This window comes from Bubalus kerabau, chromosome 8 (assembly GCF_029407905.1).
Source record: "Bubalus kerabau isolate K-KA32 ecotype Philippines breed swamp buffalo chromosome 8, PCC_UOA_SB_1v2, whole genome shotgun sequence".
Classification (NCBI taxonomy): domain Eukaryota; kingdom Metazoa; phylum Chordata; class Mammalia; order Artiodactyla; family Bovidae; genus Bubalus; species Bubalus kerabau.
Window position 1 is genome coordinate 36,946,701 of NC_073631.1, and position 19,227 is coordinate 36,965,927.

Genomic DNA, 19,227 nt, shown 5'->3' on the forward strand with positions numbered 1-19,227 from the left:
AGATAAAACCTTGCTTTTGACAATATGGTTTTGCTAGCCACTTGGGTAGACATAAAATAAACTCTGTTACACAGCTCAGAGTTCCAAACTGTACCACCAAGACTGTTCTGACTGGTAATAACATCTTTTCAATTAAAGCAAAAGTTCTGTGATTTCCAGATGTGGCCATCTTGTTACCTAAATTTTGTTGTTGCTGTTCAGTCACTCAGTCGTGTCCAACTCTTTACGACCCCATGGACTGCAGCATGCCAGGATTCCCTGTCCTTCACTATCTCCTGGAGCTTGCTCAAACTCATATCCATTGATTCGGTGATGCCATTTAACCATCTTGTCCTCTGTCATCTCCTTTTCCTCCTACCTTCTATCTTTCCCAGCATCAGGATCTTTTCCAGGGAGTCCGTTCTTCGCATCAGGTGGCCAAAGTATTGGAGCTTCAACTTCAGCATCTGTCCTTCCAATGAATATTCAGGACTGATTTTCTTTAGGATTGACTGGTTTGATCTCCTTGCAGTCCAAGGGACTAGCAAGAGTCTCCTCCAACACCACAGTTCAAAAGAGTCAATTCTTCAGCATTCAGTTTTCTTTATGGTCCAACTCTCATATCCATACATGACTACTGGAAAAACCATAGCTTTGACTAGACGGACCTTTGTTGGCAAAGTAATGTCTCTGCTTTTTAATATGCTGTCTAGGTTGGTCATAACTTTTCTTCCCAGGAGCAAGTGTCTTTTAATTTCATGGCTGCAGTCACCATTTGCAGTGCTTTTGGAGCCAAAGAAAATACCTTGATAATTTCTTGAGACTCTTGTTTCTCTTTGAATTGCCCTATTACAGCACCTGAAATATCTTGTTGAGAAAAACTTGTGTTTCTACTTCTGGGCAAAACTTCCCTTGAGGAGAATGGATTGCCATCATATTACTTGTGCTTTTGTCATCTGCTGAGATATCTGCATTCTTTCAGAAGCTGGAGACTTACAAAGGGGTAGATGGGTTAACATAAAAGTTCCCTTTAAATTTTTAGCCTGCGAGTTTCTAGGCACTTGCCTTTGTAATATAAATTAACCAAATTTCTGTTTTTTTTTTAATATTTGGAATTCATATTTTATTTCTCTTCATGGTTTAAATAAATTTTCCTTGTTCAAGCTGTAAGACCCAGTTTAGGTCACCATTGTGAAGAAATCTTCCATTGTGTTAGTCTGTATTTATTCCCCTTGACACATTCATGATTGTATAGTTCAGACTTCCATTTATAAAAATCCCTTACATTTATTCAGTAGCACAAAATATTTTAAAGCCTATCTACCAGTATTAATCATAAGTGTGGTTTAAAAATTTCTGTACCTGTGGCGGATTCATTTTGATATTTGGCAAATCTGATACAGTTATGTAAAGTTTAAAAATAAAATAAAATAAAAAAAAAAATTTCTAAATGGTCATTCTGTGCAGACTCAAACTACTTGATTCCTTTTTAATACTACAGTCTAACTGTCTAGTTCCAATTATGCCCCACATATTAACTTAATATATCTCAAGAAATGTTATAATTGTTATCCAAGTTGAATCATTGGAAAAATGTATGATGCCAGTTAATTTAAAAGTCCAGTTCTAAAATCATATACTGCATCTTTAGTCATGTATTTTGTCTTTCATTTAGCGATACTTTCACTTTCTTCAATGTCTAAAGGTTTTATAATATTAATGCCAAACTTTAGCATAGACTAGGTATTCCAAAGACTTAGGATAAATTAAGTATTTAGCATTTCTGAATCTTGAAATAGCTTGAACCACTATTTTTATTTTAATCTAAATTTTAACAAATACAAATTTATGACTTTATATGAAGACCATGAAAGCATGGAATGACATTATATTATAAGTAATAGCTATATGGAGTATTGAAGGATCATCAAGAAATTGTATTGTGTAGTACACGGTGCCTGTTTTCCAGGGCTTAAATAGTTTTGTCAAATTTTTTAGATAACTTTCCATATCCAAATATTTGACTCTGTTGGGCTTGATTTTGGGATTAGAAAACTTGAATCCCCTTGGAGGTAAACACAATTATTGTATGAGAACTTCTCACTAAATATATTTAAAAGCATTTTCTGTTCCACTTGAAGGCTTACTAAGGGTTTAGGAACTCTAGCATATGTCTTTTAATGTTCTTGAATAAATACTGTTGTTTTGCCCTCACCCTGAAGAGACAGTCTGACTGTACTGTGGTTGATAATGGCTCAATAGAAATGAAAGTAAATAGTCTTCTCTCTTAAGAGATTTTTTTTCCCCAGAGAACCAAATCATCATTCCAATGTACTACATAAACTGTGAATATGAATAAATACCTTTAAATCAAAATTTAATCTAATAACTTCAGAATATTCTTGATAGGATGGATCAGTCAATTCCAGCTACAGGCAAATAAATCACATCCTGACTGCCCTGGTCTCCACTCTTGTCAATGTTTTGTGCTGGAAATAACTGAAGGACCATGTTTTAACAATGTCTTCTCTTTCTCTTTATTGCTATCTTGTCTGTGCCCTCATTTTCTCCTCTTCATTCAACTTAGAATGAAAGACATTAATTGTTCTGAAGTGGGCTATTATGAATTATCTTTTACTTTGTATTGATCGATAGAGCAGTCTGCATGTTTCTCCTCTACTGAATTACAATCTCTCTTAGTCTCCCAGGATAAAAGGTTTGTATTTTATTACAATGGAAGTGACAGCATTTCAATGTATACTGTTATCTCTTTATTGTTTTTCAGCAAACGATTTCATTAAGAAGCACCTTCTCCACATCTGTTTCTTCCTCATAGCAGGAATCTGTTTTTATCAAGTCACAAGTTTAACAACTTTGGTGATTGTTTTTCACATTAACTCATGAAATGACTCAGGAATGACTTGTGCATGTCTTAGAAAATTGTGACCTCAAGTCACAAGCGATAGAATGGAGTCCAAACTCTCATGTTTTAGACTGTATTTTAGGAATCTTATTTAGAGTTTAGAATATAATAATTGTCATTCAAAATCTATCTTGATTACTAAATATAGATAGAAAATTATAACTTCATCTTGAAAAAGGTTCATTGTAAAGTTTGCAGTTATTTCTGGTGCTAATTTGAATTTTCAAAATAAAAGTCTTCTTTTGTGAAATCATATTAAAGTCTATCCATTGCTTTTATAATATTAAACTAAGCTTTGCATAAAGAAAGCTGAGCACTGAAGAATTGATGCTTTTGAACTGTGGTATTGGAGAAGACTCTTGAGAGTCTCTTTTACAGCAAGGAGATCTGACCATCCTAAAGGAAATCAGTCCTGAATATTCATTGAAAGGACTGATGCTGAAGCTGAAACTCCAGTACTTTGGCCACCTGATGTGAAGAACTAACTCATTTGAAAAGACCCTGATGCTGGGAAAGATAGAAGGAGGGAGGAGAAGGGGATGACAGAGGATGAGATGGTTGGATGGTATTACTGACTCAACGGACATGAGTTTGAGTAAACTCTGGGAGTTGGTGATGGACAGGGCGGCCTAGTGTGCTGCAGTCCATGGGGTGGCAAAGAGTCGGACATGACTGAGTGACTGAACTGAACTGAAGCTTTGCATAATTATTCTCATTCCTAACAATATAAACTTTAATTAAAGATTTAAAAGAGTATTTAAAGTTTGTATCATACTTCTCCTTTTTTAGGGAGAAACGTGTGTTAGGTTATGCATGTACTCAAACACCTCCCTCGCCCACAGACAATTCCTAACCAACCAGGGGAATGCCAGGGAATAAGCTCAAAGATTTCAGACTCTGTGCCCTATTTATGTGATTATGCTCTTGGCTATTATCATAAATCTGGGCCCCATTCCATTTTCCTAGTCCTTAAAGAGGATTGGGGAATAGGAAAATAAAGTAAGACTCATTGCCATGGATTATAATTTTGTTTTTAATTTTAAACTGCAAGTTCACATTCTCCTTTGAGTATCCTCTACTACTGAGTTCTTTCTAACAGACACCAGGGAAATTTGAAATACTGGATCTGCTTTTCGGAAACACAATATGCTATAATAAACATAGGGCAAAATGTAAGGACTTGATGATGAGAGACTAATTAAGTCCTTCCTTTTAAGCAGATATACACGGTATTGAAACTTAAGCCTCAACTGTGATAATATCATTCAGTCATAGTGAGTCCTAACAGAATGACAAACTATAGAATGAAAAGAAAATATATCCCTGAATACATAACATACGTATACTACTATATAGAAAACAGGTAAATGACAAGGACCTACTGTGTAGCACAGGGAACTCTATGTTTTTTTTGTGTGTGTATATATATATAATATTCAATTAAGTTCAGTCACTCAGTGGTGTCTGACTCTTCACGACCCCATGGACTGCTCCCCTGTACATCACCGACTCCTGGACTCCACCCAAATCCATGTCCACTGAGTCAGTGATGCCATCCAACCATCTTGTCCTCTGTCACCCCTTCTCTTCCCGCCTTCAATCTCTCCCAGCATTAAGGTCTTTTCAAATGAGTCAGTTCTTTGCATCAGGTGGCCAAACTATTGGAGCCTCAGTATCAGTCCTTCCAATGAATATTCAGGACTGATTTCCTTTAGGATGGACTGGTTGGATTTCCTTGCAGTCCAAGGGAATCTCAAGAGACTTCTCCAACACCACAGTTCAAAAGCATGAATTCTTCAGTGTTCAGCTTACTTTATAGTCCAATTCTCACATCCATACATGACCACTGGAAAAACCATAGCCTTGACTAGACGAACCTTTGTTGGCAAAGTAATGTCTCTGCTTTTTAATATGCTGTCTAGGTTGGTCATAACTTTCCTTCCAAGGAGTAAGCATCTTTTAATTTCATGGCTATAATCACCATCTGCAGTGATTTTGGAGCCCCCCAAAATAAAATCTGTCACTGTTTCCACTGTTTCCCCATCTATTTGCCATGAAGTGATGGGACCAGATGTCATGATCTTAGTTTTCTGAATGTTGAGTTTTAAGCCAACTTTTTCTCTCTCCTCCTTCACTTTCATCAAGAGTCCCTTAAGTTCCTCTTTGCTTTCTGCCCTAAGGATGATGACATCTGCATATCTGAGGTTATTGATATTTCTCCCGGCAATCTTGAATCCAGCGCGTGCTTCATCCAGCCCAGCGTTTCTCATGATGTACTCTGCATATAATTTAAATAAGCAGGGTGAGAATATACAATTTTGATATAGTATATAATATAGTATATTGCATATATATATATATTTGAAGGGCTTCCCTGGTATGTGTGTGTGTATATATATATATATACACACACACACATAAATATATATAGTATATAATATAGTATATTACACACACATATATGTATTTATATATTATTATTTATATAGTTTTATTTTTATATATTATATATTTATATAAATATAAAATTTTATTTTATATAATTTATATATTATTTATTTATATATATTTAAAGGGCTTCCCTGGTTGCTCAGCTGGTAAATATTTGCTTGCAATGCAGGAGACCCTGGTTCAATTCCTGAGTCAGGAAGATCCACTGGAGAAGTGATAGGCTACCCACTCCAGTATGCTTGGGCTTCCATGGTTGCTCAGCTGGTAAAGAATCCACCTGCAATGTGGGAAGCCTGGGTTCAATCCCTGTTTTGGGAAGATCCCCTGGAGACGGGAACAGCTACCCACTCCAGTATTCTTGCCTGGAGAATTCATTATGACCAACCTAGACAGCACATTAAAAAGCAGAGACATTACTCTGCCAACAAAAGTCCTACTAGTCAAAGCTATGGTTTTCCCAGTAGTCATGTATGGATGTGAGAGTTGGACTATAAAGAAAGCTGAGTGCTGAAGAATTGATGCTTTTGAACTGTGGTGTTGGAGAAGACTCTTGAGAGTGCCCTGGACTGCAAGGAGATACAACCAGTCCACCCTAAAGGAAATCGGTCCTGAATATTCATTGGAAGGATTGATGCTGAAGTTGAAGCGCCAATGCTTTAAGCACCTGTTGTGAAGAACTGACTCATTTGAAAAGACCCTGATGGTGGGAAATACTGAAGGTGGGAGAAGGTGACAACAGAGGTTGAGATGGTTGGATGGTATCAGCGACTCAATGGACATGAGTTTGAGTAAACTCGGGGAGTTGGAGATGGACAGCAAGGCTGTCCATGGGGTCACAAAGAGTCAGACATGACTATCGACTGAACTGAACTGGACTGATAGTCCATGGGGTTGCAAAGAGGTGGACACCACTGAGTGACTTTCACTTTCATATATTATTGCACTCAGTACTTTGTAATAACCTGAGTTATTTGTAATATGGGAAAAGAAACTGAAAAAAGAATATATATACATATAGATGTATATGTGTGTATATCTATATATACAATATATGTAACAGAACTATTTTGTTGTACACCTGAACCTAGCACAACTGAACTTTAATAATAAAATAAAATTTAAAAAAGAAGCTAAGACTAACCTATAATAATATTCAATCATAGTAGGTTTCTAACAGAATGATTAACTATAGAATGAAAGGCAAATATATCACTGAATATGTGACATTCTGTGGCAGATTCATTTTGATATTTGGCAAAACTAATACAATTATGTAAAGTTTAAAAATAAAATAAAATTTAAAAAAATTAAAAAAAAAAAGAATGTGAAGTTTTTTGTTTTCATTTTCAATAGATTTTGAGACTATCAGCTTCTTAGAGTAGATTTGGACAAGAAGGATGGATTAAACAACTTTATGATCTGCAATACTGCCTTAAGATCTATACCATGTTGTCTTTTTATTTGTATATTTTAGTGACAGTTTTGAACAGAGAATCCCCACATACACAATCCTAAGGTGTAAAGCACTTTACTAAATAAATTTTAGTCTCTTTTTTAAAAAAATATTTCCTTTTACAAGTGTGGAAATCTTTTAGTAAGAAATCATGAGAAAAAAGAAAAGTTCAATTAGAAAGAAGAAATTAGTTTAATATTAAAAAGAAACTTCCTGCTAAAAATGAATAATGCTTTCTGTTTTACAGATTTGGTATACAGGATATTCTAGATTATTATGAGTATTTCTCATGAAAGAAAGCAACCTATAGTATTTCTCCATTATATAAATTTACTTCAGTGTTCATGTGCCGGATCTTTTCATAGATTAAGGACTAGAGAGATTCATCTCGAAGACAGGATTATTGTGTCAATTTGTTTGCCTCAGTCCTAGAATTCCCTTTTCTCACTGTATCCTCACATGGTAGGAGGTTCCAGGGAACTCTCTAGAGTCTCTTTTATAAGGGCACAGTTACAGTCATAAAGGCTATGCAGCATTCATGACCTAATCAATTCCCAACGGCTTTGCCTCCAAATACATTGAGCATTAGGATTTACCATGAATTCTGGGGGAACAGGAACACTCAGTCTATAGCATTATGCTAATTTCATACCCAGACTGTTAGAGGATTAGTATTTACTTCCTTTATCTCTTGGAGCCCTGACCTACCAAAAGAGAAATTCAAGTACCTTCTAATAGAGACCTCAGAAAGGGGCACTGAAAGGCCAACCATAGGAATGAAGAGGTCATGTGCACACACATCTTAGTTGAATCTTCAGATAACTCCAGCCTGAAGCTTTATCTCACATTTGCATTAGAGACCTCCAAACACTGTTGTACTATGTCAGGGACTTAGCAGTAGGTAAAACAAACATTGCTCCCCTCATGAGGATTGCAGTCTAGTTGGGTCAGAGCAGCACTGGAGAGCTCTAGTATTGAAAGTTCAAGTATTAGGAATAAATGAACAAGTATAGAAAGACTTTTTCTTTAGAAAAAATTTTAATAGGATTTTTATTTTTTTATTTTTTATTTTATATTGGAGAAAAGTTGATTAACAATGATATGTTACTTACAGATGTACAGTAAAGTGATTTGGTTATACCAATACCAGTATCCTTTTTCAATTTTTCTCCTTTTTTGGTTATTACAGAATATTGAGCTGAGTTCCCTGTGCTATATAGCAGGTCTTTGTTGGTTATATATTTTAAATATAGTAGTGTGCCAATCCCAAACTCCCAAACTATCCTTCCCCTGCCCTTTCTTCCTGGTAACCATAAATTCATTCTCTAAGTCTGTGTTTCTGTTTTATAAATAAGTTCATTTGTATCATTTTTTTTTAGATTTTTTTATATAAGCCATATCATATATTTCTCTCTGTATGACTTACTTCAGTCAGTATGAGAATTTCCAGGTCCATCCACGTTGCTGCCAATGACATTATTTCCTTCTTTTTTTATGGCTGAGTAGTATTCCTTTGTGTATATGTACCACATCTTATTTATCTATTCTTCTGCCGATGAACATTTAGGGACTTCCATATCTTGCCTATTGTAAACGGTGCTGCAGTGAACACTGGGGTGTATGTATCTTTTAAAATCATGATTTTCTCAAGATATACACACAGGAGTGGGATTTCTGGATCATAGGATAGCTCTAGTCTTTTTTAAAAAAAAATAAATTAAAAAAAAAGAAAATGCTTCAGAATGATTTTTAATAGAATTTTTTACAAAAGTGGTATAGATTATAGAGGAGTGGAATGGGAGGGAGAGTAAAAAAGGAAGGAATATATGTAAACTTATACCTGATCCATGTTGTACAGCAGAAACTTAACACAATATTGTAAAGCAATTAAACTCCATTTTTTTTTAAAACAGAAGAGGATACAGTGAAAGTTTGTTCATTATAGTAATGCTTTGCTAACTTCAGCATGCAACAGAATCATTTGGAGCAATTATTAAAACAAGGAAAAAGACTTGACCTTGACTTTGACCTTGGATTGAACTTGAGGTTGACTTTGAACTTGGCCTCACACTAGCTGTTTGGACTTGCCCTTGGCCTTGACTTTGCCTTTGACCCTTCCCCTACCTTTCTTCCTCCTTTTTAAAAAGACTTGTTTTGACTATAATAATATGTTTGTTTATTCTTGCACAGAGGTTCAGTGTACAGTTTAAAAGCGATGATATGTGAATACTCAAAGTAGCTCACTATAGAACAACAACAAAAACAGGAAAAAAATAGATGAAGCTTGTGTTGATATCCTGCGGAAGGACAGTTCACCTTTATATTTCAGTCATTTACAAAAAGAAGGTACAAAAGAATTGTCATTCAAAATACTCACTTTCAGTAAGCGTATCCAGCACTCTTACAGTGATATAAAAAATATAGTTTAATAGTGGGGAATCTAGGGTCTTCTTGGTGAAGAAACAATGTACTCTACTAAGTTAACAGAGACAGGAAAAGCTTCTGAAGAAGCAAGCTGGGAAAATACAGGATGGATACCTAAGAGATGAATGGAAATTAGCAGTGGGGGTAAATATGAAAATAATGAAGGGAAACAGTTGGAAGAAAAGGCAAAGCAGTTTGATTAGGGGCTGAACCTGGGGAAAATGATGTCCAGTAAGAAATTTCCCATTCTAGAGAGGCAATAAAAGTGTAGGGACAGTGGTATGTATTGTTCTGAGTTCTTCCATCTCTGTGGTATTACCTCTGTTGCTTATGTAAATTTTTGGTAGAAATCAAGGATAAGTTTTTTCGTATAAGGATCCACATCAAGTTGGGAGAAATGCATAGCTGCAGAAGGTGGAATGTAAAGGAATATGAGAGCTCCCTGGGTCAGAAACTAGTGTCCAAATGTAGCCATGAATGGAAGTTTTGGGAAATTTGCTGAAATTTTTGACAAGGCATTAGATTTTACATAAACTGTGATAGAAAAGAGTGAGATAGTTTTATCTAAGAATCCAAAGGCAAGATATCATTAGCTGATATTTATCATACAACAAATGTGCTTAGTCACTCAGTCATGTCCGACTCTTTGTGACCCCATGGACTATAGCCCGCCAGGCTCTTTTGTCCATGGGGATTCTCCAGGCAAGAATACTGGGGTGGGTTGCCATGCCCTTCTCCAGGGTCTCTTCCCAACCCAGGGATCAAACCTAGGTCTCCCGCATTGTAGGCAGATTCTTACCAGCTGAGCTACCAGGGAAGCCCATGAGGAGACATAAAGGATGGGTCCTATCAGTAGAGAATCCACCTGTATTGCAGGAGAGCCAGGTTTGATCCCTGGGTCGGAAAGATCCCCTGGAGAAGGGAATGGCAACATACAGCAATATTCTTGTCTGGAGAATCCCATGGACAGAGAAGCCTAGGGGGCTACAGTCCATGAGGTCATGAAGAGACAGACATGATTGAGTGACTAATAATACTTTCAATTTCACTATGAAAAAATTATCCTTTAGAGAAAATTTAGGCAGTGGGGGTGGTAGCAGTGGGCAGGAAACTAATATTTGTCTGTTTTTAATTTATTTTTTCATTGGTCATCTGATTTATTAATAATTTTAAATTCCATGAGCTATAAATATTTATTTGAACAAATTCAGACATTACAACTGGGTATCAAGAACTGGAATTTATCTCCCTTCCTGTCACCCTTCCTGCATTTTCTTTCCTATCCCAGTGAATATACAGATATATGCTCATAAACATTTTAAATATTATGATTCAAACTTTTATATTTTGTTTGGCACCCTGATTTTTTAAAAATTAGAATATAGTTGATTTACAATGTTGTGTTAGTTTTAGGTGTACATCAAAGTGAATCTGCCATACACATACATATTGATATGTCATTGTCTTCTAGACTCCATTCCCATATAGGTGGTTACAGAGCACAGAATAGAGTTCCCTGTGCTATAATTAGGTTCTTTATAGTTATCTTTTCTATATAGTAGTGTGTGTATATCATATCTGAATCTCCCAATTTAACCCCATCTTTACTGCTTACTAACCATAAGTTTGTTTTCTATATGTGTTTTCTGTTTTTTAAGTAAGTTGTAAGTTCGTACTATTTTTTTATAGATTTCACATATAAGTGATATATGTGATATATGATACTTATCTTTCTCTGACTTATTTCACTCAGTATGACAATCTCTAGGTCCATCCATGTTGCTACAAATGCATTATTTCTTTCTCTCTTATGGCTGAGTAAATTTCATTGTATATATGTACCACATCTTCTTTATCCATTCCTCTGTTGATGGACATGTAAGTTGCTTCCATGTCCCGGCTATTGTAAATAGCGCTGCAGTGAACATTGGGGTGCATCTATCTTTTTGAATTAGGGTTTTCTCTTGACCAGCAGGCAAGTCCCATTGTTTGTAGAATTTTTGATGATGGCTGTTCTAACCAGTGTGAAGTGCTATCTCTTTGTAATTTTGATTTGCATTTCTCTAATAATTAATGATGTTGAACATCTTTTCATGTGCCTCTTGGCCATCTGTATGTCTTCCTCAGAGAAAGGCCTGTTTAGATCTTCCACCCATTTTTTTGATCAGGGTTTTTTTTTTTTTTTTTTTTTATTGAGCTGCATGTGCTGTCTGCATATTTTGCAGATTTATCCCTTGTCAGTCACTTCATTTGCAAATATTTTCTCTCATTCTGTGGGTTTTCTTTCTGTTCTGCTGATGGTTTCCTTTGCTGTGCAAAAGCTTTTAACTTAAATTTGGTCCCATTTGTTGATTTTTTAAAAAAATTTTCATTACTCTCAGAAGTGGATCAAAATAGATCTTTCTGCAGTTATGTCAGAGAATGTTGGAAGCTAATATTCACTGGACACCAAACGGGCACTAAGCTCTATGCAATGCTTTGCGTATTTTTATCATGTGAACTTAATGACTCTGTATGTTAGTAATTGTAAACTCCATGTGTCACACAGGAGCTCAGAGACTGTGACATAGAATAGTTACTACTATATTATTTACCTTTAAATCCTATACTCCCTCTCTTATACCTCATTCTATATGAAGTAGGAATATGACTGCAATTCCAAGAGACCCCTGAATGCAGACTCAACTAATTCTAGAAAAGCATTCTCAAATGTATTCTTTCATCAATGTAGTAAGGTTTCAAATAACAAATAATGATATTATTGGTATTTTTACTGGCAAAATCTGTAGTAATTCTAAGTCAGTGAAACTTGCTGCCTGCCTGGATGTCCTGGTTGAGTTCCTCCCTCTAATGCCTTTATGAGAAGGTTTAAAGAGACTGCCTTTAGCAAAATACCACAATGGATATAATTTATTATTAGTTTATTTTTCTTTAAAATTTTTACATCTCCTCAGGAATGTTCTTTTCTTCTCTGTTTCTCCACTCCATCAGTCTCAATGCTCTCAACATCACATTTTATCAAAGCCTTCCCTAAAGTGACTAGATTTTCTGACTGTGGAATTTCAGGCATCATCATCCAGTGCTCTGGGATATAGGGGATAATCAGGCCTCTTTTTGGTGCACAGGAAGTCCAATTTAGAATCATCAGAAATGACTGTGTAGAAGTTAAAGTATAAGCAGTAGAACAATAGAGAAGAGAGAATATACATTAAAAGCATACACAGCAAAAATATTGAAAGAGAGATTAGCTCTTTTAGTGTTTACATTTTTTGTTTTCATCATAAATTCTAGGAGTATTCTCAGAAAGGCTTCTTTGCTACAGTATAAAAATGAACAACAGAGAATATTATAGGAAATGGAGTGTGTGTTTCTCTGCACATCTGGCACAAGCATCTGCTGGAGATGGGGCACCAGCTCATTGCTCTTTCCCTGTGTGGAAGGTCTAATTAAGTAGCAGACAACCCAAGAAGCTCTTGAGTGCAATTCCAATCAGTATCCAAAGGTTTATGTGTGCTCACAAACCTCTTAGATCAGTAATACGGAAATGCAAATCTCAGCAGAACTCCCTCCAACTTTCAGGCCAAGAATATGCAGAAGTTGAAAGAACTTTTATGAGGCACTCCGTCTAGCTACAAGACGTGAGGGAGAATGACTAAACTAGAAGGAACTTCAGGAAGTCAAGTTCTCAGCTAAAGCTGCCAGTTAAGTATATTTAAACTGGCTCAGAAAGAGAGCTGTTTACACTTTGCTGAATAGTCCCCAGTGACCAAGATTTTGCATTCATAGCTTACAATCTTTAGAATCAAGGAGTTTTGTGTATTCACTAAATTCCCATCCTATCTTTCATGCCTTGTCTCTCTCTCTCTTTCTCCTCTCTTCTTTTTTTCCTTTCCCTCCTCCACCTCTCCTTGTTTTCATCCCTCTCTTTCTTTCTTCCCTTTCCTTCCCTCCCTCTCTCCTTCCTTCCTTCCTTCCCTGCCCTCATTCTGATTGTTGTTTATAGAGAAATAGATATTTGACTCCATACATCTAATTGTCTTTTATCAGTCCTCCTTTTATTAGGTTATCTTTAGTCTAAGGAATTTGTTTTTCACATTCCTTAGGTTTTGCTCATAGGGTCAATTTCCTAATTTCTGTTTGCTCTTTTTTTGGTGGGGGGTGGGGGGCAGATCATCTGGTTTGACACACTAAACCTAGACATATTCTCTTAATGTTCACAGAGTTAAATCTTCCGTCTGCTCTTTCTTTGTAAACTATCACTCTATTAATTGGATTTCTATATGTAAAATAAATATACTAAAAGGATATAGTATTCAACAGAGGGAATATAGCTAATATTTTATAGTAACTTTAAATGGAGTATGATCTATAAAATTTTGAAATGCTATGTTATACACCTATAACTAATTTAATATTGTAAATTAACTATACTTCAAAAATGAATTATGTTTGTAAGTGTACAGAAGAAAAAGCATAATATGAATACTTATTATTTCTGCAAAAAATACATACTACTAAATGCTAAACATTAAAGTCAGAATATATACTGGAAAATCCCAATAACATATTAAAGATTATTTTTTCCTTCAGTTTTTCACCATCCCATCATAGCTAATCTATTTAAACATTGCTCATTTTTCCTAATGCATTATAATTCTTAAGTCCCTGATACTATAAAAAGTTGGGTAGGTTGTGATACAAATAAAAAAGGGAGGGGAGAAAAGTCATTTCTATTCTAAATTAATCAAAATATTACTTTGATACATACAAATTTATTTTCCCTATGAATGGATATTATTGAGAAGAAAACAAAAATTTTTAGTAATTTTTTTGTTTTATGAATTGCACTTTGTACTAAAAATGGAAAAGATAAAGGAAGTTTATGAGTAAATGTGAAACTATAGACCCACTTGGCCCCAGGTCTGCAGGTGGACCATGGTGTCTGGAATTCACCTCCAGGTGGTAACTGGGATGAAAAACAGCCCTTATGATGAGGAAATAGACCTGAGTCACTCATGAAACCAGTGCCTTAGTGAGGACCACCACCCCTCCCCGTCAAAGAAAAGGAAAGCAAACTAATGTCCTATAAACACCGCCAAGATTTAGGTTTTATGTAGAAGTGTGGGACTAGTGACATTCGGGGGTCCAGATACACTACTTTTAAAGCACATTGGTTCCCTACTGGATGTGCTGTAGACTCAAACTTTGTAAAAGTCACTCTAAATCCTTATTTTAAGATCTGTTTCTTAACTTGGAATCTGGAGAGGTAGAGGGGCTGGAGTTAATTGAAAAAGTACCTGACAGAGAAGGATGTCAGGAAATGAGGGGAAAGAGCAAGAAAGAAGGGAGGGGAAAAGCCCTTCCTTTTTAGAGTAAATCCCTACAAACCCTCATAAAGACAGAGGGTCTCATGCTGCTAACATTGATATCTTAACTTGGTAAATTAACCTGGGAGAAAGATGAAGAAAGAGCATATTAAATAATGCAGATTCAACAATTCAAAGATAATTTTACTTGAAACAAAATTGATTTTATAAAATAGTCTAATAGCACTTAAAAGGAACATGTTTAGAGTGTTCAAAACACGTTACAAATCACATATATAGAAAAAATGTGAAGCAAAATAGAAATGAAACAAGAAAATGTAGGTAGAAGGGATCACAAAATAAGTATCAGTTCAGTTCCGTTCAGTTCAGTCGCTCAGTCGTGTCAGACTCTTTGCGACCCCATGAATTGCAGCACGCCAGGCCTGCCTGTCCATTACCAACTCCCAGAGTTCACTCAAACTCACGTCCATTGAGTCGGTGATGCCATCCAGCCATCTCATCCTCTGTCATCCCCTTCTCCTCCTGCCCCCAATCCCTCCCAGCATCAGAGTCTTTTCCAATGAGTCAACTCTTCGCATGAGGTGGCCAAAGTACTGGAGTTTCAGCTTTAGCATCAGTCCTTCCAAAGAACACCCAGGGCTGATCTCCTTTAGGATGGACTGGTTGGATCTCCTTGCAGTCCAAGGTACTCTCAAGAGTTCTCCAACACCACAGTTCAAAAGCATCAATTCTTTGGCACTCAGCTTTCTTCACAGTCCAACTCTCACATCTATACATGACCACTGGAAAAACTATAGCCTTGACTAGACAGACCTTTGTTGGCAAAGTAATCATTAATGCTGATATATAGTCATTGAAATAAAAATATAGTCTTTAAAATTTAAAGAAAGCAAGAGGAAGGGAAAGCCCTGGACTGGATGTAAAACAGAAAATAGGAAAATGTTACTAATGCATTCACCCTACTACATGTCACTGATAAAAGGGACAGACAGTAAATGAGAGTCATGGAAGATATATCAAGATTCTAAGAGATCCCAAAATAGGGACTGAAAAAGAGAAGAAGCAGTAATTGAAGAGACAAGAGCTAAGAATTTTCAAATATTAAAGAAAGTTAGATCTTCAATTTAACATATCTCCTGGAGTTCTGGGTCAGATAAAAAATTAAAAACAAAGAAACAAACTTGACTTAAACGTAGAATAGTTGAACTGCAGACTATCAAGATTAAAGAGACCATTTCAAAAGCTGCCAGATGATTGACAAAATAAGTGAAAATTAAACCGACAATAAAATTCTCTTTAGCAACAACAGATGCTGGAAAGCAATAAAATGATATTTTCAAAGTTTTGAAGGAAAATAACCTTGAAGTGCATGCCCAGTTAAATTACCGAGTATAAGAATAAATTAAAGATATACTGTGATATCTGAATAACCAAGAAACCTGTTAAAGAATTCTTTAAAAATAGACTACAGTGAAAAGGAAAATGAAGATGGTGGATGTAGGATATAAAAAATTACAGAATATCAGAGCAACATGATAGTTAACAATCTTTTGGTGAGTTTAATTTATTCTAGACTATAAAAATACTTACTTTGTAAAAAGATAAAGGTAAAACTAAGCAAAAAAAATAGTATATTTAGCAGGTGACAAAAAGACGCTAACAGCTTTATCTTGAGACATAGTTTGAGTGGTTTTAGACTTCAAAAAAATAAGTATGCAGGTTAAAAATCAAGAGACATGCATTAAAATATTAGAAATTAAATTTATATTTCCAGAACATCGGGTACTTTAGAAAATATTATTTTTTTCTCAAAAGGAAGAAAAGGGGAGAAACAGAATCAGAGAAGAAGACGGGAAACAAGATCTTAAAAGAAGGTCTAAATATAGCGGCAATCAAAAGTAATGAAAATGGATTGATAGGATGAAAATCCTTAAGATCTTTAAGTGTGGCACTAATCACTGCCATTCCAGTCCAGAATGTAGCATTGCATTTGATTTACTGTTTTAGCAATCTGAGGGAAATTTCGGAGGCTTCCACTTTTGTTTTCCATTACAGTAGCTCTTACTTCACATGCCAAGGACTCAATGTGGAAACTGCATCAGCTGCCAAGTATGTCAGTCCCCGTTACACATTCAGGGACTGCAGAAAGCTTGAGTGAGTCCCCAGGCTCAGAACACCCATCATAAATCAAATCTTGGCCAGGATTCTATTTTTACCATTCTATTTATTCCCATGTACTGTCCACTGCAGCAGCAGAGTCCAGGTAACTCTTGGCTTTTCTGGATATTAAAATGAACTCACATTCTGTTTCTAATATTCCTTGAAATATATGGGTGTTTTGTTCTTCCTGAAATACAGTAGAAAAATAATTAAATGGCCATGTGTAGTTGGGGGAAGGGCTGAGGAAACATGATCACTTTTGGTGGTGGTATTGCAGAATCCTTCTTTTTGTGAAAGCGTTTTGATTCTAGAAGAGTTCTAGGTGTAAAACCTGACTAGTCTGTATACTGGGTGTCAAGGCTTCTTATAGGAGTGACTGGTCTCAGCCTCTCCATCATCCCTGTACAGCTGAGTGGTACTCTTGGTGGATGCCCATCCATTTTTCCCCTGAGATTGCTATGGTTCTGTTAGCCTGTTTGATAACATTCTAGATGTCAGGTCTCTTTGGCTGCAGCTGCACCATTATTGATCAATAAGAGACTTGCTTACAGTCTTCAAATCAGCTACTTGGCTTCTACCATTAGTCTGAGATCCCACTTAATATTAGCAAGCCAAGCTCTGGAGTTCTGGTAAGCCAAGCTTACCTTCAGCTTCTATAGTTAGAAAAGAACTGCCAGGTAACTCTTTAGTTCACTTTTTATGCCTCTTTCCAGCAGCACTTGACTTTGTGTCTTCCTATGGAAGAAAATCATCTGGTGAGTGTTCCAAATACATAGAGTATATTTATTCAAGAATGCCCAGTTATCTGAGCCTTCTAATTTTTTCTTTCACCATCTGCCAGGGCAATTCAACTTTGCTTAACACAGACCAGTTCTAAACTTCTTTTCCACGTTATGAGGAACTGTCTCCTGAAAGCTTCGTTGGTTTAAAATCCTGTATCTTAGGAGAGTACTTGCAAATGTATAAATGCTTTCCTGTCCATTTTTGTTATTGCTGTTTGGACCCTTTGAAAACACACTCTTAGAATCTATTTCTTTGAATATTCCTCCAGCTTCTATAGGTCCATGCTAAATAGGCCTTGTAGTTCCTTAGGGATATATGGTATTTCCTTCCTTAACAGGCCAGGTATGTCCCCAGCTAGTCTATGCCATGACTTAAGCCTAGCTAGGTGCCTAGTTTGTCAGGAAGGAAGATGGGACAGACCCTTAGGGGGAAGTGGTCGCCTTGATGGGGAGAGACCTCTGTGTTACTGCAGCCATAAGGGGAGTGCCAACTCTGAAGAGAGGTCTGTCACCCTGTTGGCTCAGAAGGTTCAGTGGAGTCTAGGGAACCTAAAATCTCAGAGTTTCTCCCAGATGTCTCTATTCTGTATGTCAGACTCCTAGGATTTCCCAGTCAGGACTCTGATTTTGACTTAAAAGACTTAGCTGGCTGGAGCATTTAACCTTCTGAAGCTCACCCACTGAGACCATTATATCCTGGGCCTGGTTTTCTGCCCAGGATACAGTGTCTGTACTCCTGAAACAGCAGATGAGGGCTCTGTATGCTACGAAAAGGGTCCTCTGGCTTTCATACTTGACTTTAAAATGTTTGATAACTGGCTTCAGCATTTCATTCTCCTTCTCTGCAGCATCAGTGCAGTTTAGCAGTAACCATCCAAACCCTCCACACTTGTAACTGTTCCCTCTGTAAGTTTCAAATGTCAGCTAATGCATTCCCTTGACCGGTTTACTAGCCCAATTCACTGGTTTTAAAAGTTTAACAAGTAGAATTCCAGGAGCTGTTTGTGTTCAACCAGTGTCTAGATCTCCTGGAGGAGGAAATGGCAACTCACTCCAGTATTCTTGCCTGGAAAATCCCGTGAACAGAGGAGCCTGCCGGGTTACAATCAATGGGGTCACAGGGAGTCAGACTCGACCGTGAATGCACACAGTGACTTGGGTGAGTGGGAGAGTCCTTGGGCGGGTGGGGGAGGCAGGGAGTGATCTAGCCTCAAAATATCAAATTATTATCTGCCATTTTGTAGCACTCCTAGACCTTGGCTTCAAGGAGCTTACGTGCTTGAGCAGAGTTTCCTCTGGCACAGACATTTTCAAGATTCATTTACTTCTACAAAACCTCTTGGCCTCTTTTCAGCCATGGAAATACATACTCAGCCTGAAAAATATGAAGAAGGCAGTAATGGGCTTTGCATGGCAGCCATGCCTGAGTCCTGCTCAGTATCTGTCCCTCCTGCTGATGTTCTAGAACGAACATCATGCTTTATAGAGGGATTTTATTCTTCCATTTGTTCCTTTACCCTGCCCACCCCCTGTCTCAAAGGTGATGATCAGAAATACAATCCCTTCATGTTTCAGAGTTTAGATTGTTGAGAAGCTCTGAAGACTGCCAGGAGTGACATTCTATGTCCCAACTGAAATGGAAAAAAAAAGACATTTGAAAGTATATTAGCTGTTTTGGCTGAACACAACTTTCAAACAGCAGGTGATCTTTGCTGCAGCTGACAGAAG

At 36.6% G+C, this 19,227-nt stretch overlaps 1 protein-coding gene across 28 annotated transcripts in view; it reads left to right on the top strand.

Annotated features, from left to right (window-relative positions):
- LOC129659044 (uncharacterized) overlaps positions 1 to 19,227 on the top strand; it is a 464,676-nt gene that overhangs the window by 335,934 nt on the left and 109,515 nt on the right. For 17 of the 28 annotated variants that reach the window (XM_055590067.1, XM_055590087.1, XM_055590081.1 and 14 more), the window contains one exon: positions 375 to 828. The exons of 7 other annotated variants lie outside the window; for them this stretch is intronic. In XM_055590067.1, the coding sequence (XP_055446042.1) occupies positions 375 to 789 (415 nt within the window). In that variant the 3' untranslated portion in view covers positions 790 to 828. 4 more of the 28 variants (XM_055590084.1, XM_055590088.1, XM_055590090.1 and 1 more) reach the window with 2 other exon arrangements.